Raw genomic sequence first — 24792 nt, 5'->3', positions numbered from 1 at the left:
GTTTGCATGCAAGTGACTGACTTGCCTACAAAACACTGGCCAGCTATTCTCAGAGCTGTAGTTAGACTGTGAAAAGTGTGGCACAACCTGAAAATGGGGAGACCGTGTGCCTTCAAAGTAAAAGTTGTCGTCCATTTCTGGTTTGTGTCACACTTTTTCAAGTTTTACTACCGCTTGGCTAGTAATTAGTGAGTGTCTCCAGGCAAACATGAAAAACTACAAGCAACCATGGAAATCTGTTAGTAAACAAAGCAATCTGTAGGAGGTTTTTGGTGCACCGCCTTCTTTCCAAGCGATTTTACCCGGCGAGAGCCAGCAACCCCTGCCAACCAGTTGGGGCGTACAAAATTTTCCTTAGCAAATGGTGGTTGTATCATATCCAGATCTCAAGCAATGTGCACATGACATCATGTGAGAAACCTCAGGAAGTGCAGTCTGATTCTGAACAGCTGCTTTAACACCCATCTGCTGTATGAGAGAAGCATTTCTATGGGTGACTTATGTATAAGAGGATTTTAGGACACTAGTTTTGAAGTGAATTCTGATTCATAATGCAACTCATAATGCAACTTCAACAAGTGTGATGTGAAAACCTGAAGCGTCCAATCCACATACATTATGGTATTTGTGAATGAGAACATTTTAAAATGTTCTGTTGAACATATAAGGTTACCAGGCTCTGTACAAGGGCTCACTGTTTAGGAAGAATGAGCTTATTTAGGAGTTCTGCAGTGAGAGATGAACTAACAAACCGGTTTTAGGTTTGTTTAGTTTAGTCGAATGTTTTTCTCAGGTGTCTTATTGTGTTTACAGATAAATATACTTGTTTCTAGTCTGGGTCTCTCAAGTTTTTAGTTCTTCTCTTTAGATTTAGAATTTTTGCAGTTAAATGAGCATCAGAGTTAATATGTCTGTGTAGGCTCTTAGCCATCCAGGTCACGGTAGTCTTAATTGCTTGAAATTAAGGCAACTGGACTTCTTTTTGATTTGTGAAGATATTTCACCTCTTATGCAAGAGGCTTCTTCAATTCTAAAAACTGATGGAGTCCACCAGTTATTTAACTTCTAGTGGGGCTGTCCCCTTGGAGGTGGTCCTGAGAGTCATTGATCTACACTGTAATCATATAAGTTATTAAGGGTCACATGAGCCAAGGTGTGAATGAAGTCGTGGTTCATTACTGTCACAGGGGCCAAGGTGTGAGCCCTTTGTGAGACATTGCCCCACCTCACCATCATGTGAGTGTGAGTGGGGGTTGAATTCCATGGAAGGGATCTCAACACTTCATAGGTGGCTGGTAGCTGGTCTCATAGCCCACATAAGGTTTACAACACTTGTAGGGCACTCTTTCAAGCATGCTAATGAATAGTTTTCATGGGAAGACTGGAGGTGTATAGATCATGAAAATATACCAGAATGTGAAATGAAGCCCATACTGTTCCAGATAAGTGTAAGTTTGGAATTAAGCTGCTGGATCTACAATAATAATAATTCTCTTTAATGTCATTATCTCTCATTGCTCAGTGGGCTCTGCTTTGTTCATTAGGGTGTAATAGGCCAGACGTCTAGCCAGCAGGCTCTGAATCATTCCACTTTGGCTCTCAGCCCCCACAAAAGTAGACAAAGAATGAAAATAATCAAGGAATCAGAGATTTTTTTTTTCTTTTCTGGAAAGGCACAGCCAGTGCCTCCATCAGCAATTTTCAGAGAGATGATATATGCTGAATAAGAAAAAAAGCAGGACCTTGGATGGTCTTTTTACCCTGTTTCAGCCCCATTGCCTGAGTCAGCTAGTGCTCCTTCACCATAAACTGCCACTTTTAATTTCCCCATGCTTCGCCTACTTGGCTGCTTATCCTGTGCCCCTTGCTCTCTCCCCAACACAAAGTACCTTTGAGCAATTCTGTGTGTCCAATCCCTCCATTACAGTGGCACACAGCCAGAAAATCCATGCCGTTTCACCCACATACTGTACCACCTTCTCCTCTCAGTTTTAGGATGCGATATGTTGTGTATGAATCATCTGTTCAGAGTAACTTCACAACACCTGTGCTTGCTTGTTTTAGTTTGTCTTGATCTACATTTTTTCCCCCTCCTTTGTTCTTTTGCAGACTTTGGAGGCAGTGCTCAACTTCAAGTACTCTGGGGGAGCAGGCAAAGTTGAGGGCTACTACAGGGAGTTGTCTTTGGGCGTCCACGTTGATGTGGAACCTTCAGTGTTTTTTACCAGGGTCAGCACCCTCCCTGCTACCAGGTAACTCTAAAAATTTTCATTATGTGTAGCCTGTCTATATTTTTTAAATGTCTATTTTACTGTAATAATCACATTTTGTACATAAAGAGTTACCCCCTACACCAGTGGTCCCCAACCTTTTTTGAGCCATGGTGTGTAGTTGTGCATGAACGAGCCTATGCATGGAAGTGGGCGGGCGGGAGCTGAGGAGGGCTTTAGCGCTGAACTCATCCGACTTATGGATCACATTTAATTGGAAATGCATTACAATGGGAGCAGATTTTTTATCCAAGGTAGGTGAAAATCCAACTGATTTAGGTGATGATTTTATTGGAATCAACGTCAAGAAAAAATCGGGACCTGCAGAAGCCATCCGATTTAGAGAGAAAATCCAGTTTATGTGACTTCAACTTAGGCTGTCCCCGGTGTTGCTAAATATAAATGGTAAATGGACTAGTTCTTATATGGTTTTTTTTTACTGTTGTTGAGCACTCAAATATTTAAACGAGCATTATGTACGCCAACCAACCGATTTCGTTAGACAGGCACGGGAACCAGTGAAGCTTCTGGGTTTAATTTTAGCGGTGACGAATCATGTGAACGGGACAAGCATCTTGAAATGTCAAGAGGAAGTCATAGACAGATGTAACGGAGATAATCCGCCCATTTTTCAAAATAAAACATCGTTCAGACTCAGATAATAAGTAAAACAGAAATAATGTAAGCTATTTATTCTTTTTTTTTTTTTTTGCATTTTTTTTTTTTTTTTGCATTATTGGCCACAGCGGCTTTTATCATCAGTGGAGAGAGACAGGAAATGGGGGAAAGATACTGGGGAAGACACGTGGGCAAATTGGCGACGGGCCGGGATGCGAACCCGGGCCGTAACGCGGCATATGTATGTGGTCGCCGGCTTCACCACTAAGCCACCCAGGCGCCCCAGCTATCTTTAAGTGTGGCCCGGTACCAAATGACCCACGGCCCTGTACTGGTCTGCGGCCCGGGGGTTGGGGACCTCTGCCCTACACCATTACACCACCACCACCTGATTCATCCTGTTCATTGATACAGAACAAGATGAATCCATGCTTTGGTGTTGTTTATGCTAAATTCTGTCCCTGCCATCGGAATGTTGCAGCAAATTGAGAATCAGACCAGGAAATGTTTTTCGACTCTTCTGCTGTCAAGTTTTATTGAATCGGTGTGAATTGTAGGTTCAGTTTCCTGTTCCTAGGCGACAGTAGTAGCACCTGCTGTGGGCTTCTGTTGCTGTAGCCCATCTGCTTCAGTGTGTTGTGCATTCAAAGATGTTCTTGTGCATACCTTGGCTGTAATGAGCAATTTTTATTATTTTTTTTTTGAGTTACTGTCTTCAGTTACTGTTGTTTTCCTATCATCTTGACACTGGCCATTCTTCTTTGACCTCTGGCATCAGCAAGACATTTTTGCCCAGTGAACTGGCACTCACTGGATATTTTTTCCTTTTTTGACCCATTCTCTGTACTGTCTAGTGGGTCACCCCGGACATCACATTTCTTCCCCATTCTGATGCTCAGTTTGAACTTCAGGAGGTTGTCTTTACCATGTCTACGTCCTTAATTGATTGGCTATATACTTAACACCAAACCTTTAACCACACTTTATCCCTTTTATCCTTGCTGGTGGCCTTTATTGAATCTATAAACACAACTAAAGTGATGTCAGTGGGTGGTGAGATGCATTTGTCCATGTCTGCTGCAAGCAGAAACTCTGATGTGAGCAAAAACAGGATTTTCTATGAAGTTCCTCTATAAGTTGACAGTATTTACACATCCAATAAACACTTAGCATCTTTTTTGTCTGTTTTTTCTCTACACCAAATATTTCCATAAGCTTGCCACCGATGTTGTCTATTGTCTATTTTTCTGACCTAAACTGAAACACAAGAGTCTTGGACCATCTGTAGGCACCAACAACACAAAGATGTTGGAAAGGTCCCATTCATTGACTCCAGTTAGGGGAGGTGAGGCCTGGCAGACAGGAATTGGCTGCAGCTCCCCCTGTTGGCACACCTATCAGTTAAAGCAGTCACGTCCCTAACTTAAACTCTTATCACCTTCCAGATGAATGAGTCACAAAGAAGAATCGCCCACTGTACAGTTGTTATGCGTAAGGACCAAAACCTTTTTTCCTCTTTAAATCTGTTTACAGTAGTTTGAGCATTTTTAACATGAAGATTATGTTTGCTTTTGGAGCCATTTCTCAAACTACCCTTTCGGTCACCTCTTAATCAGTATTTTATCGTGCCCTTATTGCTGACTTTGGCCTGACTGGACGCTACGTGGTGCCTAAAATTGCTAAAGTAACTCATATTTGATGAAGTAAAACAGTGTTTTCCAAATGGTCACAGTAAAGAACTTGGTTTTGTTCAGTGGTTCTTCCTCAAAGTTTGAGATTGTGCCTTTCAGCTTGCATGCAGTTTTTATGTGTTATTGGGCTATTTGTGCGACTCCATCATTCAAACAGATAAAATAACAATACTAACTCAACCTTACCAACTGTAGTACCAGACAAGCAATGAATAATAACCTATCTCACAGCTTCCCTTGTCACAGCAGCTGGTAATAAATCTTTTTTTTAAAACTTCATTTTGTCTCGCACACACACAATTTTTCTCTCTTGATTTGGTGAACAGATACTGACATTCTCTTTAACCACTGCAGCAGCAGCCATGCTATGACACTATTGTTAACCAACCCGAGGACATAGAGATGATATTTTCACAGACGGGTCAGATAGGGGCCGACGTGAAAGGATACTGAATGGATATTCATGGTCTCGCATATCCTCACACATCCTCACCCACTCTCATTCCCTGGTCTGTCTCTGTCTCACTTCGCTTTACTATTTTAGCTCCCCAACTGTCATGAAAAAACTCCAAGCAAGGGAGACGGATCGTAGCAGAGTAATGGCCACTTGAGGTGAATCATTAGCAGTAATAATATCTGCAGTTTAAGCCATCAATCTTGGCACTGTGCTGATAGATATGCTGCACTGACTGTTATACAGTACCATCACCCTGCCATCAGAACCCCCCCCTTCCTTACCTCTATAGCACCCTTAGCTTTCTCAGCCTTGCCGCTCTGTTAAACAATATCTATTGGCTCTCAACCAAATCTCAAAACATTTAAAATGTGCTGAAATTGAAGGCTTTAGAAATGTTTCAGAAGACTGCCTGCAGGTCTTAAAAACTCCTCTCCAGTGAACTGACCTTTTTTTTGTTGTTTTTTTTTTTATAGCTCAGTACCACATTCAGTGACTCAGTGGGGTTTACATCTTCGGTCCTTGACCCTTACCAACCTAAAAGCATGGTGTTCAGAAACCTTAGCACATAAGTAAAACGCAAGAAGCCTCCTCACTCACAGACAGGCTGTACTGTTGGAACAAAATGTGTTAACATTTGGCCCCTTTTCATATTTGTATGGAGTCTTGTGTAGAGCAGGCTGTATTCTGTATGGAGTCATTTAAGGTAAATTTAGATTAGGATTTTGGATTTCTAACTCACTGTGTGATTAGATCATTTAATGTCTTGTTTTTTAGAGCCTGTCTGATGAAATGAAGTAGGCAAAAAGATCTTAAAAAGCAACACATGCCATGATCTACAGAAACTCAAGAACAGATGAGAAACAAAGTCAGTGAAATCTGTCAGTGTGGAAGGGGTTACAAAGTCATTTCTAAGGCTTTGAGACTCCAGTGAACCACGGTGAGAGCCATTATCCACAAATGGAGAAAACTTGGAACAGTGCTGAACCTTCCCAGGAGTGGCCAGCCTACCAAAATTACTCCATGACCGCATCGACGACTCATCCAGGAGGTCACAAAAGAACCCAGAACAACATCTAAAAAACAGCAGGCCTCACTTTCTTCAGTTAAGGTCAGAGTTCGTGATTGAACAATAAGAAAGAGACTGAGCAAAAATGGCATCCATGGGAGAGGTCCAAGGAGAAACTGCTGACCAAAAAGAACACAAAGGCTCGTCTCACATTTGCCAAAAAACGTCTTGAGGATCACTAAGACTTTTGGGAAAATATTTTGTAGACTCAGAAGACGAAAGTTTAATTTTTTGGAAGGTTTGAGTCCCGTAAAACTAACACAACATTTCATAAAAAAGAACATCACACCAACAGTCGAACATGGTGGTGGTAATGTGATGGTCTGGGGCTGCTTTGCTGCTTCAGGACGACTTGCTGTAACTGATGGAACCATGAATTCTGCTCTTTACCAGAAAATCCTGAAGGAGAATGTCCGGCCATCAGTTTGTGCCCTGAAGCTCAAGCACACTTGGTAATGCAGCAGGACAATAATCCAAAACACACCAGCTAGTCCACCTCTGAATGGCTCAAAAAAACCCATATAAAGGTTTTGGAGGGGGCTAGTCAAAGTCTGGACTTGAATCTGATTGAGATGGTTTGGCATTACCTTAAACATGCCGTTTATGCTCGAAACTTTCCAGTGCGGCTGAATTAAAACAATTCTGCAAAGAGAAGTGGGCCAAATTTCCTCCATGTGAAAGACTCGTTGCCAGTTACCACAAATGCTTGATTGCATTTTTTGTTGCCAAAGGTGGCACAACCAATTATTAGGTTTAGGGGGCAATTACTTTTTCACATAAGGCCAGGTAGGTTTGGATAGCTTTTTTCCCTTTAAAAAAAAATGAAGTCATCATTTAAAAACTGCAATTTGTTTTTACACAGGTTTTCTTTGTCTAATTTTAAAATTTGTTTGATCTGAAGCATGTGTGACAAATATGAAAAAATAAAAAAAGGAAATTGGGAAGGGGGGCAAATACTTTTTCACAGGACTGTACATACACAGGATTATCTCACTTTAACCCTATAAAATACACATACCAGCATCTTTTGTGACAATGTGAATGGGCCCCCCAGGTTTGGAAACAGCTTGACCGTACACTGATTCATCACTGTTACCATTTAACATAATGGAGTAAATAACATGTCTGACTATTCTGAGATTACAAGGTGAGCTTTACAAGGTTCACAGATTTACATTCAGTATTCCAAGACATTAGGTACTCGGATTGTAATAACAGCCATTCACAAATCCATAGCCTGTTTACCTTCGTTTTGTCTGCACACGTTCATTTTGTTTGAATTCCCTTTGAATTTCCCCTGTGGAAGGGTCAACGGTACGTGTTGTGATAAGCGCTATTGAATTTTTTTCTTGGCTGGGAGTTAAAAGAGAATTTGGAAGTGGTGGTATGAAACTGCTCAATAATACAGCAGCTTATCCTTACGATCTGTTTTTGTGTTTCTTTTTCTCCTCCCCTTCCTCCCTCTATACTTATCTACTGTGCCTCTGCTAATCTCTTTAAAAAAGAAGAAAACAAACAACAACAACAACAACAAAAAAAACCTCCCAAGAAATCTTCCTTATTTCCTGAGACTATTTTTTTCTTGTTGCTTGCTGGGTGAGATGTGGCTCTTGCGCCCTCAGTTCCTTGCTTGTGCAGTAGAACAGAAGCTGCTTACATGAGTGTTTTACATGAGTGTTCTTTCCCTTTTCATCATCTCTTCAGCTGGTTTGTATTTTGCATTTTCTGTATTCTGCTTTCTTTTTTCCTTGCCTCTTTTTTTGTGTCTGTTTCTCTCCCTTCATCTTCCTCTCTTTTTCTTCATATGGCTTGACCTGCATCATGCTTCTTTCTTGTCCACAGCTCTCTTTAGTTAACTGTTTTCCCTATTTCTTGTATTTTCTTTACAGTTTTCCCTGACTAATTGGCTGCAGTATTCCAGTTTTAATATTTTAATGCCAATACTTCCAGCAACTTGTTGCAGCCTTTCTCTAGAGTGGAAAAGATTTGATCAGTTTGCCAAAACTGAAAACTAATGCAGTGGCTGATTATGAATTATCTTTATGACCTAAAGACAATAAAAGAATAAAAAGAAAAGAAAAATAAACAACAAAAAATACACCACGTCCTTGTCCAGCTGTCTTTATGAGAACTAGTTTGAGTTTTAGACCACGTGAGCTCTCATTTCTTTCACATCCATTCAAAGGCCTGTTTGAAAGTTAAGACTTCATTTAAGAGTTTAATTCACTGTTGGGGAAACACTGGTAGTCAGCAATTGTGACTCATCTAGGGACGTCACTCCCTGGCCAGTCAGTGGAATGCAGTCTGTTGGCATCACATTTTTGGCTCGACTCAGCTCATCTGGAATCCTGGCTGAGTAGGTACTAAACCTGTACCTGGTACCAGGTACTACCACGTAATGGAAAACCCTAAAAACCCAGTTGTGTTGAGCCAAGTAGGTACTAGTCAAAAAGAGGCATAAGATCCACTGGCTAACTTAACACTTGTATTTGGGGGTTAGGCCCGATGGTGGTGGTCAGATCTGCTTGAAATACACTGGCAGAGGTCCTTAATCAGCACATGTTTGGTATCAAGTAACATATGAAGCAGACCTAAAGGCAGACCATCTCACCAATACTGATGTAAGAAATATGACAGTTATACAGTCATGGCCAAAAATGTTGGCACCCCTGAAATTCTTCCAGAAAATGAAGTATTTCGCCCAGAAAGTTATTGCAATTACACATCTTTTGTTATGCACATGTTTATTTCCTTTTTGTGTATTGGACCAACACAAAAAAAAGAGAGGAAAAAAGCCAAAATTTATATAATTCTATGCAAAACTCCAAAAATGGGCTGGACAAAATTAGTGGCATCCTCAGCTTAATATTTGGTTGCACACCCTTTGGAAAAAATAACTGAAATCAGTTAGCAAGCGTTACAGATGCTAAGCATGATTTTGTGCATGTAAACTGCTGGAGCGATGCGTTGAGCTCATGAATGTTGACTGGATCTGTTCTCTCTGTATTTCTGGTTGTAGAGAGTCAGAGGTCGGAGGTGGCGCCATTTAGTGTTGCGCTGGCCTCTCGTGAAATCGGTGAGCAAATTATTTTACCTGTTCCTGGCTTATTTGCAATTTTTAGTTCAGTGTGAGTAAAATGTTTTTAATATTTATCGAAGAAAAGGTTTACAATATTAAGTTTTGTTTTTTATTAAGAATGTGATTGAGATTGTAAATATTTAAACTATTGAGAGGAGACTGAAGAAGCAGTTAAAACTAGGGGTGGGACTCGATTAAAAAAATTAATCTAATTACTTAGGAGCTGTGTAATTAATCGAAATTAATTGCATTTTAATCACATTTAAATATTTAACATGATAAATATTAATTTAAGTTTAGTTGATGAATGAATCAATATACATAAGCTTAAACTTCAAAATTTTGTTCATTTTCCCACCAGTCTACTACACAGACCAATGAAGGGTGGAAGTGCTCATGTGATAAACTCCTGAAATTAAAGTTAAGCATCATAACTGGATAGTTTTATTCAACATTAATGTCTCACTTAATATAGTTGGAAATTAATCATTCACTCAGCTGTATGCCTTGATGTTGAAATGTGTCATGCTTGTTTTAACAGCTTATTTTGAATAAAATACTTAAAATTAAACCACAAAAAGGAGCAAAATTTCGTTCTCTGTTTAACCAGCTGATTTTCCACAGCTGTGCTTCGCACTCATGGTTGCTAGGCGACATGAGCTATGCAGAGGTGAGGGCAGGCGATGCTGATATGAAGGCTAGACGCTCACTTCCGGCCTTTGCGGTCTTCGTGGGCTGCGAAGGACCTGGGCCGGATCCTTCGAAGGAATTTTTGACATCGTGCGTCGATATAATCTGTATGCCGGGAACTCGTGCACTGAGAAACGTTCCTCGGTGCAACGTGCGATTAAAATGCGTTAAAATTTTTAATTCGTTATTTTCCCCGTAATTAATTAATCAAAATTAACGCGTTAAAGTCCCAGCCCTAGTTAAAACCTATGCTAAGGTTATTGCACTTCGCACTAATTCATTTTGAATTATAAACATGGGTAATGTTACAAGGAGCGCTTCTAAGTGCTAACAAATTGTGAAATGTGGTTTAATGAAAACTCATTGTGTTTTATGACACTGTCGTTGGCAGGTCAGGTTTTTTCTTTTTTTGTGTTGTATCATTTGTTATATTTGGATCGATCTGATTGTGATGGCGAGCCAACCCCTCAGACGAACCAGCCGACTTCTCCCCTTGCTACACTGCTCAGTGTGGTAAGGCAGCTGCAGCAAAAATCCTCTCCATACCATTTGGCACTTGCTGTCCTCTTTCTCACACACACACACACACACACACACACACACACACACACACACACACACACACACGGATACCTTCTGGACTTTTGGACATTTTACTTAAGAACTTCTACGGACTCAGCACACTCCCACAGGCAGGAAGAGGACCTGGTATGGACATATTGGACCGTCCCTCCAAATTAAGGTGTTGTTGCGAAATGGTTGAAGTCAATGCAATGTGGAATTGATTTTATCACTGAAAAGGTTTTACTTTGAACTGAGACCTGAATTGTGAATTGTAAATTTAGAAGGGTGCACCCGCGAGAGTTTTGAAAGTGACTGTGATTGTAAAATAAGATTACTGGTACCAAAGGGAAACTTTTATTTAAAATTTATTTTATTTGTTACAATATATTTTCTTTAAAATACACAAGCTGGCCATGTTCAAAACCATAACCTGCGTCTGAGTCTCATTCTTTTCATACCTCCTTCCTGTAGCCGAACCTTCTGGCCCAAATCAGTTAAGCTTCCTTACATTAAGTTTAGGCAGGAAAATCCTGAGGTAAGATTTCTTTTAGTAACTTAGGTGTTACACCAGCTTTCTGAAATTGAGCCCTACATTGTGACCCAAAATCCTTTGGTAATCTTCAGACTTCATGATGCCTTGCACACAATCAAGAAATCCAGTGCAAGAGGCAGCAAAACAACCCCAAAACATCTTTGAACCTCCACCATATTTGACTGTAGGTACTGTGTTCTTTTCTTTGTAGGCCTCGTTCTGTTTTCTGTAAACAGTAGAATGATGTGCTTTATCAAAAAGCTCTATCTTGGTCTCATCTGTCCACAAGACATTGTCCCAGAAGGATTTTGGCTCACTCACGTACATTATGGCAAACTGTAGTCTAGCTTTTTTTTTATGCCTCTGTGACAGCAGTGGGGTCCTCCTGGGTCTCCTGCCATAGAGTTTCCTTTCATTCAAATGCCAATGGATAGTTTGTGCTGACACTGAAGCACCCTGAGCCTGCAGGACAGCTTGAATTTCTTTGGAACTTGATTGGGGCTGCTTATCCACCATCCGGACTATCCTGCGTTGCGACCTTTCATCGATTTTTCTCTTCCGTCCACGTCCAGGGAGGTTAACTACAGTGCCGTGGGTTTTAAACTTCTTGATTATGTTGCGCACGGGGGACAAAGGAAGAGCAAGATCTCTGGAGATGGACTTGTAACCTTGAGATTGTTGATCTTTTTCCACAATTTTGGTTCTCAATTCCTCAGACAGTTCTCTTCTCCTCTTTCCGTTCTCCATGTTTAGTGTAGCACACACAATGCAACGATTGAGTCTCTCTCCTTTTTATCTGGTTTGAGGTGTGATTTTTATATTGCCCCCACCTGTTACTTGCCACAGGTCAGTTTAAATGAGCATCACTTGCTTGAAACAAAGTTTTTTACCCAAAATTTTGAAAAGGTGCCAACAATTCTGTCCGGTCCATTTTTGGAGTTTAGCATGAAATTATATAAATTTTGGCTTTTTTTCCCCTTTTTTTGTGTGTTTTTCCAATACACACAAAGGAAATGAACATGTGCATAACAAAATGTGTGATTGCAAAAATTTTCTGGGAGAAACACTGCCAACATTTTCGGCCATGACTGTATGTCCAGATTCAGAATGGGAGAAAAAATTAAGAGGCAGTTTTTGTCTTTTCTTTCTTTCTTGTTTTCTTTGTTTGTTTGTTTTTTTTAACCTTTTGGATCAGTGTTGGCCATGAGTTAACATCAATCTATCATCTCCTCTGTATTCCCTCTAAAAGCAGTGCTCTCCCAGCTGACACACACGATTTGGTAATGGACTAGACATGAAAGGAGGAGCTTTTCCAAGGAGGAAGCTTACATTCTCATATGGATTCACATCACAAGTGCAAATGCTCAGAACAGTTGGTTTTTAATTCAGGTTTTGTAGTTTGCTTACACTGATAATTAGAATCATGATCATGTTTATGCTCAACAAACTGGTGGTTATATGATGGTTATAATATTGTTAATCAACTTTAACGAATACAGTTATACAAACATCAGTGAGTGTAACTGCTCTATATTACCTGGTTCAATATACACAGATCTTTTGTAACTGAAACTGAGGCTCCTCACCAGCAATACTGACAAATCTAGTGACAGGGATCTTCTGAGTTTTCCTAATTCAGATGTAAATTTTCAGCATTCCTGATGATTTTCCTAGCATTTCTTCCTTCCTGGCATCACTGCCAAAATCAGAATAAAAGAATATTTTTGTGTAGCAAAAGTTTCTCTTGGTTAATGAATTTATGATGAAGCTTTTGTGATTTTGGGGTTGTGTTACATATCTGGTCCTTAGTCAATAAAAGGGAGATTAACAGCACACTGCAGTTCTGGCAGAATCCAACCAGGAAACCACTGCAGCATCTCTCTACATTATTGTCTGTTATCTAAGTGTTATTTTCTAATAAATGCGTGATGCTTTGAAAGCGGACTACCTCACCTGCTCCCAACAAGTGGGTGGCATTAAATGTGGTTAATTTTTGGGCTGCTGGATTGCTGGTGACACCCACTCCACTCCACTCACTGAAATGTTCGCAGGTGAAAGATAAAGCCGCCCATTACTCCATACCATTGTGATTCTTCCTTCTGTCTCTGTTCTGATTTCCTTTACCATTACTCTTTCTTACCCTCTTTTATCCTACCGTCAAGTGTCCAGTGAGGTACCCTTTGCCACCTAGCTAGCTAACTAGCTCCCTCATCAGTGCTGGGCAATGTTTTCATCACAGCTAATAAGATTGCTGCCACCATCTGCCGTTCACCTTTTGCTGTAATTCTGCTTGCCTTTTTCACTGCTCTCATTCTCAACAGCATGTCATTGCTGGTGGCTCTCAGAGCAAAATCATTCTCTTTTTCTTTTGTAACTCTCCTTTCTGTGTCTCTGTGTTTCTGAGTTCTGCTGTCCTCACTGCAAATGCTCATCATCTAGCAGCAATGCACAATATTTAAATATGCTAATATCAAGTAAGGAACAAAATGTAAGTGAGGTAAACGGAATAATTGAATGTGTTTTCTTCAAAATAAGAATGAACTGGTTTGCACATTTGCCTAACGCACACAAGGGCCCCAGTCCGAGACATGGAGAACACCTAATCCCTTTGGGGTTAGATCAGGAATCTGACGTGCCAAAGAAATAATATGCAGAATCATCCGCTGTGGCGGCGCCTCATGAATAGGGCAGCTGCTGAAAGAAGCTTTTTTTTTTCTTCTTCTTCTTCAAAATAAGATTGGGGGAAAAAAATATCTGGCCACTATAAAACTGAGTTAACCTTTAAGCTTCTTGTGAGTAAATGGAATGTCAGAAATTTCACTCTAAAGTGTTTAAAACTAAACGAGTTGCTGAGTGTAGTCTAGTCAGCCTCGTGTCCTGTCAGCTCTGGCAGAAAAATTGATTGAATATCTTACCAAATCACATCAAGATCAGTTACCTTGAAGCAAGCCAAATGAGCAGGTGCATGCTGTGCTTGACAAGATCATCTGTCTTTGATGTGAAAGAGTAAGACTTAATCAATGTAAATCAGTGGTTCTCAAAACTTTTTCTTGGTATCTCTCTCCCCCCCCCCCCCCCCCCCCCCCCTTTAGAAAATGAAAGACGGATCCCCCAAAATAAATAATCTTTAAATAAAAAAAAAATTCCTGAGCTCATTGAAATAAGGGTGTTTGGGTGCAAATTATATTCACTCAACTTAGTTTCAGTTCATACTTTCCCCAGCTTCTCCACTCCCCCAACTCCACTGCAGTGATTCTGTGCCCACCAGGGTGCCCACCCCACAGTTTAAGAATCACTGGCCTAAAACAACACGATATGGCTTCCATCTCGCTCTTTCCTCCTTATTTTCTCTCTCATGGCTTTGTTGACTGACGTCATTGCTGTCTTTGCCGAAATATTTCAGCTATACACACTCGCACACACCTCTTTTTGTCTGTATCACTGCAGCCTCATTTTTCAGGTGTCTACTTCTCTCTTTCGAATCAGTACATGTAAAGGTTTTCCTTTTTCCCCCAGTGCCCCATAAAAACACACCTCCAGTATATATTTTCTAAATGCCAGATTTTTTTCCTTCTTTTGGGCCCTCTTCAGGGGTAAGGCCATGTGTGAGGTGACAAATTTGTTAAAGAATTTGATGAATAGCAGGTTGTGTGAAATACTCAGTGATCCATACTTTACAGGGACCTGTTAAAATCCCATTCACTCAGCGTTATGTTGCCCTGGAAAAATGTATCACTCACAGGAGGAAATTTTTATGGGCGTGCATTCTGTTGATAGTGTATATCTTAGTCTACAGTCACACTAGGGAAAGCAGTGGTTGGAGAACGTTGCATGATCAAAATTATTGTGACCACATCAACTTGTGATCTTCTTACCTGTGAAATGGCCACCCGTAGTCAGTTGCAGTCTTCAAACCGACTTTGGTGCATCAAGACACCAAACAGGGATAAAATGGCAGTAAGACAGTCAGTGTGCCATCAGTTTTCATTTGAACCAGGTCAAGTTGGCACTTACATGTCTGTTTGCTATAGCACAATCTCATATCTGTTGCCATCTACATCACATGGAACGAGGGGCAGGCTTGCGCCAGCGGACCACACAGAATCCTCACATCAGGCTCTCCGCCACAGAATAGGCCAGATCTAAATTTGCATTTAGTTCATTTCATTAATGACCAGAATTTTACCAGGAACAGTACAAATTTGTGCGAGGAGACTGAAGAAGAATCAATATGCTTACGACATGAGGGTAAACTCTTCTGTTAGAAATTGCTGGGGACTGTGTGAGCTCCCGCGAACTGAGACTCGGGGGGAGCGCAGGATTTATCCAGAGATATTTACTGTCAGATCACAACCCGTCTGCACGTTAATGAAGATACTGTTACTGTGCCACGTGTGTAAATGGTGCACATCCCTCTGGGTTTTTCTGCAGTGTGTGAGAAACTGAATTTGAGCTATGCACTGGGGATGCTGCCTCATATCCCGCATTTAGGCAGCTTTGCTATGAGGGCGTCTCTGAAGAAATGTTAAGTGCACAGTTTGTTGGCTTTTCCAGCTGATGGTGCAGCTGCTGTGATGGACTGATAGAGAGGAGCAGCCACGCTTCTGATCAACCCTAAGCTGGCCGTCATTCACTGCATCATTCCCAGAACTTAGAACTTATGGCCCATGATGCTGTAAAATACATACAGAGCTGAATGATTTTTGCATTTTTTAACTGTACTCAAAACTCTGAAAGTCTGCTGTTGATCTCAGTAAATGGAACGAGATGCCTCCTTTCCCAAATCTGTTGTCAAAGCAGACACTAATATAAATTATTTCTTTAAATTGATAGCATTTTGTGATTTTGCATTGTTGCAGTTTGACATTATTTCATATTGAATATTGAAGTTAAGTGGCACAGCTGGTCAAATAGCACTAAGTGGATGGGATATTTATTTCTGCCATGTTAAACCGTTTGTCCTGCCGCATTTGATTGCAAGTACCTAAAGAGGAAAGAGTGAGACTGGGCAAATTGTGCATGTTAATTGAACTAACTCTAACGTATTGTAACATTCAGACATTAATCTAATACACTAACACAGTCACATTAATAGCTGCATTTTGAAAGAAATAAGTTATGTAACAGCGCCTATCAAGGGAAGTAAAAGAATCAGAAATGTTTCTCTGTGTCTCCGCACTGCAGAGAGAAGGAGAGATTTTCATTCTGATTACATCTCCCGCGTCTCATTCCAAATAAATCAACACTCCTAGTGACAACTATCATACACATATCGAGCGCAAAATAAGACATGCTTTTCAGTGTTAAATTAGTGTAGTGTTTGCCTGCCACAAACCTTAGCAACTCAAGTTTGTGCGTTTCATTATTTGATGAATCTCGAGCCTCAGTGCACCTCTCCTGAGGTCTTGAATCCACTTTTCCTGACAGTCCTCTCAGGGCTGCGGTCATCCCTGTTGCTTGTGCAGTTTGTACTACCACGCTGTTCCCTTCCAGGCAACTTCTTTTTTTTAATATGCTTTGATGGAGTCAACATCCAGTCTTTTCACCAATGGCCTTCTGTGCCTTTCTGTCATTTATGCTCTTATTACTCATACGCATATTTAACACGGACAAGGTTTCAAATAATGAAGTAACGGTACAAAGTAATCTCTGCAGGTTAGAAGCTCAGGCTTCAGACTGAGCTTTTTACAGTCGCTTTGTCTCAGTTCTTTTTTTCACCTGTGGGTCTGTATGAGGTCAGCGAGAGGGGATTTCCTTTAGCTCTGGCTGTGAGACCCTCTCCTGTGTTGATCAAACCTAAACTAGTGGGGGGTATCACCGGGGGCCATAAATAAAGATTATTTTGAACGGTGAGTCATGCAAAGCTGCTCTAGTGGAGTCAAAGAAGATAAATGTGGATGTGAAAAGTAGCACAATGTGTCCACCGCAGATGGTCCACATTAATTATATTACTCTGGTGTTTAGTTTTGCTTTACAAAGCTTGCCCACCTTCGCTTTGAACTGTGGAACATGCAAAGCTATTCCAGCAGAGTCTTTTTATAGGTGCAATGTTTGCTTCGTATTGCTTTTTGTGATCATGGTGTCATAGAAATATGTGGCGGGTTTAGAGAATCACTCTTCTGCGACAGGGTCCTGTTCATACGAGCAGAATGCTGACCCCGTGGTTTGTTTATTAGTGTTGTGAGGGTCTCGGGAATAGGCAGTGACAGTCGCTGTACTCTCACACCTCCAGGTGCACTGAAAATGATTCCACAACTGCCTTCACATATACATGCAAGAGCAGCACGGGTTGGCAGAAGTATGAAATGAGTCCCTGCCACCTTCAAAACTCTTGGATTTCAAATCAAGCAGCAAATCAATGAGCCATAATTGAGAGTTTCATAAATTGTATGTAAGGTAGCAGTATTGATATTTCATTGGTGAATGATTTTCTTTGTACACCACAAACAAAGAAGCAGGTTCAATGTGCGTTCACTTTGAAACGCTGGGGATAAATTTGCTCCCTCTCCGCCTCCCTCTGCTTTCAAAGACGAATGTAAAAATTCACTGACTGAAATGGAGACAAATAGTTTGAAACCCTATTGGCTGTTTTGAATTATTTATTCAGCTTAGATCTCCGTGCCCAGTGTAGTAGCTCAGCAGAATGCTTATCAAAATGATTCAGTGTTATGACTCAGTTCCCACTAGTTCAAAAGCATAATCTTTAGCTTTCGTCTGCAGACGTTCTGCAGCTGTTGCAGCAGCAATCCCTGAATGAAGTTGTTCACCACTGGTCGGCATTATTTTAACTCCTATAAGGAATGTGTAAATTCCCTTCGTGTGCGCCTACACTCCTGTCTGTTCTGTCAGTTTGCTGGGTACTTCACACATGAGCGATGAGGCTTTCTTTCTTAACTCGATGTCTGATTGATCTCCTTTGCCGAACACGATGGCTGATAAATCAGCACCTCCCCCTTTCTGCCTGTTAATCACATCTGACAACAAAGACAACTAGACAATTAAAGAAACAGTGAAAAAGCCTTGAAAAAATATGCTCCTTTAATTGTCACAGCAGTTTATTAGGGACTAGGGAAAGCACCACTAAAGCCTCTATTAACCTCGAGATTTAGAGGCGAAGAGGTAGCTGGGAGGAGGGTGAATGTGAGGGACGATGGAATGATCGGCAGTATGTAATTCACACAAATTATATTTTTATTTTTTTGTCAGTCTACTTTAACTGCTTTGGCATGTAATTTTCTGGTTTCAGTTGTGTTGTGTTATAATTAGTATGGAAGGAATGTTTTGTTTGCATGAGCATGTACGTGTTCTTTTGCTTTATAGTAAAATGTAAACAGTGAATAGTAGTGCCTGACACTTTTACACATAAAAGCGGTGAAGTGCATTGCAGCGTGTCAGTCTGTTAGTGTCATTTTCAACAAGTAATGCAATAAATATTGATTTTAAGGCTTTTTAAAGCAGATATTTTAAGCTGTGAAATGTAATGATTAGTCCAAAATGATGTTGGACACAATGTTTTATATGCTTTCAACTTATTTCCACTACACACAATTCACCCAAAAAGTGTCACAAAGCCAAATCTAAGACTGGTGTTACGTGGAGTTTAATCACATTCTTCATGTGCATCTAGAAACTGTGGATGTAACAGTGTAACGGCTGCACCCGCCCGTCTGCTTCTGTTTCTGTTTTGAGACAGCCTTTTCCTTTTATCTGTCATTACGGAGGGGGAAAAAAAAAATAACACCTACTTAGGGGTTAAAATTAACTCTTTGAAAATCCAGCATCATCTCTCCCATCTTGATCTAAATCACAAATTGGCCCTCTTATGATCTGCATGAGAAAAGCAGGCCCGGTATTATGTGGAAGTGACCTGCTCCAGGTAGACCTGTGGGCCTGATGAAAGCACCGCTACCTTTGATGTTGTGACAAGGACTGATGAGTACTTCACACCGCGTCTTCTCTTGATGTCGCGCATTTGGTCGGTCCATGTATGTTGCCCTGTATTTTTAGAAAGCACTTTAATTTGGAAAGCAGTAAACTCCTATATGAATAAACGAGCCATTATATGCACGGGTTAGTAGGCAGCTTAAGTCAGACTACAGGACACAAATGATAAGCTTTATGTTTGCGTTTGTGAATGTGTATTATATAAATCTGTGTAAAATGGAAGAAAGCTATTCTTTAGTTATAGAGCATCTTATTTCAGGTGGAGCACGAGCTACTAAAAATTGAGCAATGGAACTATACAGATAATACAAGGCTAAGTCTATATACTGATGTAAGAGGGTGACCCTCACCCCCCCTCATCTGAAAAAAAAAGATAAATATACAGAAACCAGCAGTAGACCAGTCAAAGTCACACAGAGCCCCTCAGATGATAAAATCAGTAACAGAAGCATATGTTTGTGAGAGATTTTCAGGTCCCAGATCATGCACAGCTTTTTGATATGATTTCTGAAATGGACCGGAAGCCAGTGTCTACAGTACAGATGTTATGTAGTCATATTTTCTTTTTTTTTAAGCTACAAAACTGGCAGCTGTGTTCTGAAGCATTTGAAGTCGTTTCATGTTTCTTTGAGGACAGCGTTGCAGGTGTCCAGCCTACCAGGAGGGCGAGTTTTTCCAGCGCCCTCCTGGGATGTCTTCCTAATATTTATGTCTTATCTTAATGATGAAACTGCTGTTAACTACGTTCCTGATGTGGCTCTGAAAGTGAGGGTGCCAAGATTTGTGACCTGCGTAGACACCAACTCACTTCTTGTTTCTGTGTCCACAGCACTCGCCATTGTCACCTACTGCTCGACATCTTCAACCCAACCGAGCACGAGCTCACGGTCAGCGCCAAGAACAACCAGGACCTGGTTCTCCATGCCAGTGAGTGTCAGAGGTGAGTGGAAGGTTTGACTCTTTACAAACATACAGATGTTTTCAGCGTACTTCCTGTTTTGTGGTGAGTCAAAATAAAATTGTTTCTAAATAAAAGTTTATTTGGTTCTTTTCTTTCACCTGAGGCGTTTAAGTAATATTAGATTTTTTTTCCCAGCAGGTACAATTTACTGTTAGCTATTGCCCAAAGCAAAAAATCAAGGTTGTGTATTGACATCCTGCCTTCCAGCTACCTGACAAGTAGATCTGTGCAGGTGCAGTGTAGTGTTAATGTTAATGCTTTTTCCTTATAGCTTTGTGTATTTGTTTGTTTATGGGTATTATCTATGGGTGTGTCAATTCCTGGATTTGGCATATGAACATATTTAATAGATGGACCTATTGGTGAGTTGTGATATAAACACACTGATGTGTAGATATAATTGTGCTTATTGTGATATAACGTTTTCAGTGATCATGCTGGAGGACATGAGCAGTTCAGTAACAGTGAGGTCTGTTCATTAATATAAGCACAGGAGTGATCACAAGCAAATATGTGTCACATTTAATCTATTCCAGGGACACTTTTCAAAATATCACACTGGCCTGCATACTGGCAGATGTAAATGTTAAATGACTGATGAGGGTTTTAGATAAAAACAACTGATGATTTTCTCGTGTTTGAGCTTTTCAAGTACTACTTTTTCCAGTTGAATCTAGTCAGGTATTGAAATATCAGACTTCTGAGCATCACACTCATTACCTCCGCCAAGGAGGTGTTCGTGTGCGTGCGTGTAAACACGATAGCTTGAAACGTTTTGAATGAATTCTGATTAAACTCTGTAGACGTGCAGAGTGGGGTCGTGTTAACAGTCCATTCAAATTAGATCATGAGGTTTTCAAGGTCAACTGAATGATTTATTGGTCCAAAATTGACAAAAGCCTTATAACTGGAAGTGTGGTGCGTATTGTCAACATATAGAAAGTGCCATATAACGATTTAGTTTAGTATCATGTCACATTTGACTTCTGACCTCTCTTTCAAGGTCAAACTTTAATTAAATGTCGTTATCTTTAAAATTGTGCTTAAAAATTCTTCTGCCTTTGTTTGGGTTGTAGGAAATGATGCTGGTATACGGCGATTCTAAATATCACATTATAGTTTGGAACCGACATTTGACCTCTGACCTCACTTTTACAAGTTGGCCCCAAAATCTGTTATATATTTAAAGAAAGGATTGCCAAGAGAGCAAGAATGAATCCACATAAATAAAAAGTCATAAAAACTAATTATGCTCAAAATTATGCCAAATATATTAAAATAGGTTTCAACAGGGCAAATACCAAAAGCTGCACTTTGCACTTGTTTTTACTGCAATACAAGTTGCTTAAAGTACATGTAAAAAGAACAGTGCTATTCCCTTCAAAATAAAGGCTGCCTAGAGAGTGAGCTGACTTGGTGGAGGTTTGTGCTCTTGGACTGGTTCTTGTTATATATTGATCATAAATTTTAGCTGTACTCGAACATGTATGACAGCATGTTTGCTTTAGCCAAATATATTTTATTATGGAGTTTCCTGCTTCTCCTCAGCTTATATAGTGTCACTCTGTAAATGCTGCAGTAACCTTTTGTCGCTGCTCCCAAAGGAGCTGCTGCTTTCAGCTGCGAGAGTGTCGATGAGAGGTGATTCGCTTTGAGTGTTCAATGAGATGTTAAATGCTTTTTCTCCTCTGCCAGGCACAATAAGTAGTGGATGCTTGTTTAGGACAATGCACATTCGGTTTTTTTAATTAAATTAAATTGATTTATTTTTGAGTTTTTGCGCCAAATTCAGTATTGTGTGGTCATGAAAAACCAGGAAAAGTCACGGATTGTCCTGGCATCACAAAGTTTTGGGAAAATAAAAAGCGATGTAATTTCTGAGAATGCCGGAAATGAGGGAAAACTATGAGTCATGGCTTGAGAAAGCCCCAGATCTGCGACATGTCATTTGTGGATCTTTTCCAGAAATCCTTTCTGTGCAGGTATTTATGTAAATCAATGAATGTCTGCTGCACTTAAATGTTTACTTTGTATTAAACTGCATAGCTTATCATGAAATGTTAAGTCAAAGCAGGACTGTACATTTACCATTTCCCCTCAAAATGTTCATGTACTCCTAAAATCATTCATGAGTATATAAAGAATTTAATTTTAATGTAGTGGCACAGTTTTAGTTATAATAGGAGGTCCATGGAAAACCTAAAAGGTCAGAAATAAGTTAGAAAGTGTCTTAGAAAATGCTGTTCAGAGTTCTCGGTCTGTTACACGGTGCTCTGTGTCCTGTGTGAGAGAAGCGAGGCTGCAGCTCAACATTAATGCTACTTTTACTGATCACAGAGTCATTGGAAGAGGAAAAAAAGCTGCATGGGCTGAATTTTGTAAAACGTTTTTTCTGCACATAGATCCCTAAATATGTCTTACAGGTCTATTTTTAGTTGCAAATGTGGGTGGAACACTTGCATTGTCAAAGCCTGTAGTAAATTTATTTTGACAGTCACTGAGTTTCCAGAGTTTTGAGATCTTTTTGCCTTTTTCACTTCATTTCACTTTATCAGAGTGGCTCTATTTAAGGGAATCACACCTGTGTGATTCGATTTCACTCCACGTCTTTTGGAGTGAAATTGAACTCCAAAACATGTGGTTAATCTCTTACTTCATGCTTTAATAAAGGGGCTACTTTTTCACTTAGGGTCCGGTAGGTTTGGAAAACTTTTTTCCCATAATAAATGAAATCATCATTTAAAAACTACATTTTGTGTTGAGTTAGACTATTTTTGTCCAATATTAAAATTTGTTTGATGATCTAAATGCACAAGTGTATATACAAAGGGAAGAAATCAGGAAGGAAGAAATGATTTCACAGCACTGTAATATGAATTTCTATTTAATGTGAATTTCTGTGTATGTAGACAGCAACAGATTTGAAACAGATGAACTGCAAATTAATTGCCAGATTTATTGTATTCAATCACAAACTGATAGGCGGCCGACTCTGTCTTATTGCCATTTTATTAACATCTTGATGGATCAAAGCCTCTTTGAGGATGAAGACTGAATGCGGGTGGTCACAGACCTGGTGCCCCCTCTTTGAAGCAACCTTTTCAATAGGCAACGAGTTTGCAAGTTCATTCCACATGATCGCAATAATTTTGGTCGTGCCACGGTCTCCACCCACTGTTCATATTAAGGGGTTTTTCTTCTTTTCTTCCTTTTTTAAAAAAAACTCTTTAATTTCTGTTTAATTCTGGAAACAGGTAATATAGGTAATATAGAGCATTTCTTCCCTCTTTAATAGTTAGATCAATTGAATTTATAACAAAGTAAAGTATTTCAAGTTAAACCTAATTGTGTAAAAGTACACAAAATGTATTTTTTCCATTCCTGGCCATATCAGTCAGTCTCTCTCTCTCTTAGCTTGTCATTTCACTGAAAAGTGGCAAATTATGATTCCTGTCAACACTCTGTCTCCAGTGCGATCCTTGTCATGAGCGGAGGTACACCGTTTGGTGACTCATAGGCCTTTCTCCACAGGGGTGGGATGTTATTTTCTGAGGCGAATTAGGGGGTGGAAAGGGATCTTTTCAGACACAGCCAAAAAGCTCAGCGCTCAGCTCTCTTCAAATAATCTTTCCTGTGTAGAAATGACTAGTTAAGATCAACAGGCTTGCCAGAATTTTGTGACTATTATGGTCTAAAAGGGGATAACTTCATAATTCTAAAGGGAAAAAAAAAACCCAGTTGCATTTGGGAATACTGTTAAATGATTGTAGTGGGTTTTCATCGTGACACTAAGCAGAAAGGATTGCCAACAGGCAGTACTCACCTTATAGTGCCAGAGCAATGGTTTAGTGCTATGGCACTATAAAACAGAAAAATGAAAAGAGGAATCACTTTTTTCACTCACACATATCAAAGCTGAATTAAAGGCTTATTATTATAATAAATCCTATAGCGTTTCAATAAACGCAGTACTGTTATGTGAAAAATAAAGTACGTGTGTGTGTATATATATATATATATATATATATATATATATATATATATATATATATATATATATATATATATACAGCTCAAACTTGGTGGGTGGTAAAAGGGGGAAAAAGAAAACTTTTTAATCAGAAATAAAACTGGTGAGTTTCTGCTTCCAATTTTCTGGTGTCAGTCTTTGTTTTAGTGTATTTTCCTTAGCTTTTTAAAGTCAGGCCATCTGTTGCTGTTACATAATTCCTTTAATTGCTAAGCTTCACTTTCTTCTCTTACTGATACAATCATAACACCAAAGTTATACATGAGAACTTAAATGGAGGTCAAAATGGGTAATGTACCAGCTTTGTAACTGATTTAACAACACTGCCTCTTTAGAAACTGATACAATCTGACAAGATGCACGGTTGAGGCAAAAAATATCAAGTCCTGGCAACTGCAGAAGCATGTATACGCATAAATGTCTTTTCCCTATAAAGACAAACATTGCGTTACACCCCACCAATGAGCACATCCATGCCACTGATAATTCTCTTGAGGTCTGATAACATCAGGAGATCAGCTCAGAGGCAGCATACTGATTCTTTCACAGCATGCACCATTTTCCTGGCAGAGATTACGGTCTCCAGCCTCACTCATCCCCTATTCCTCGTTGGGAAATTGTTCATCATTTTCCTTTCACACACATCCAGTGCTTCCTCGAGTCAGAGTGGAGTAGAATTTTGCATGCAGTCCGATACAGGGCCACGGATTCGTGCATCTCCGTCTGCTGAACCATATTGTGCTTGTCTCTCCAACTCCATCCTCTGTCGAGATCAGATGGCCTTGTCATTTCATATTTCTGTCCTGTTCTATGATGAATGAGGTGTCAGGCACAAGATGTTTTCTGGAGTCTTCATCCAGGACTGCTGAAGCTAATGCTTCAATCCGACA

The 24792-nt window shown here is 40.0% G+C and overlaps 1 protein-coding gene across 1 annotated transcript in view; it reads left to right on the top strand.

Annotated features, from left to right (window-relative positions):
• The window catches only part of trappc9 (trafficking protein particle complex subunit 9), a 244221-nt gene that overhangs the window by 116539 nt on the left and 102890 nt on the right, over positions 1-24792 (top strand). Inside the window, 2 exon segments of the mRNA XM_030741516.1 lie at positions 2110-2252; positions 19741-19851. Of these exon segments, the coding sequence (XP_030597376.1) occupies positions 2110-2252; positions 19741-19851 (254 nt within the window).

The sequence above is a fragment of the Archocentrus centrarchus genome, chromosome 11 (assembly GCF_007364275.1).
Source record: "Archocentrus centrarchus isolate MPI-CPG fArcCen1 chromosome 11, fArcCen1, whole genome shotgun sequence".
Lineage (NCBI taxonomy): Eukaryota > Metazoa > Chordata > Actinopteri > Cichliformes > Cichlidae > Archocentrus > Archocentrus centrarchus.
Note: the sequence above shows the minus strand (reverse complement) of the source record. Positions and strands in the feature narration are given on the sequence as shown.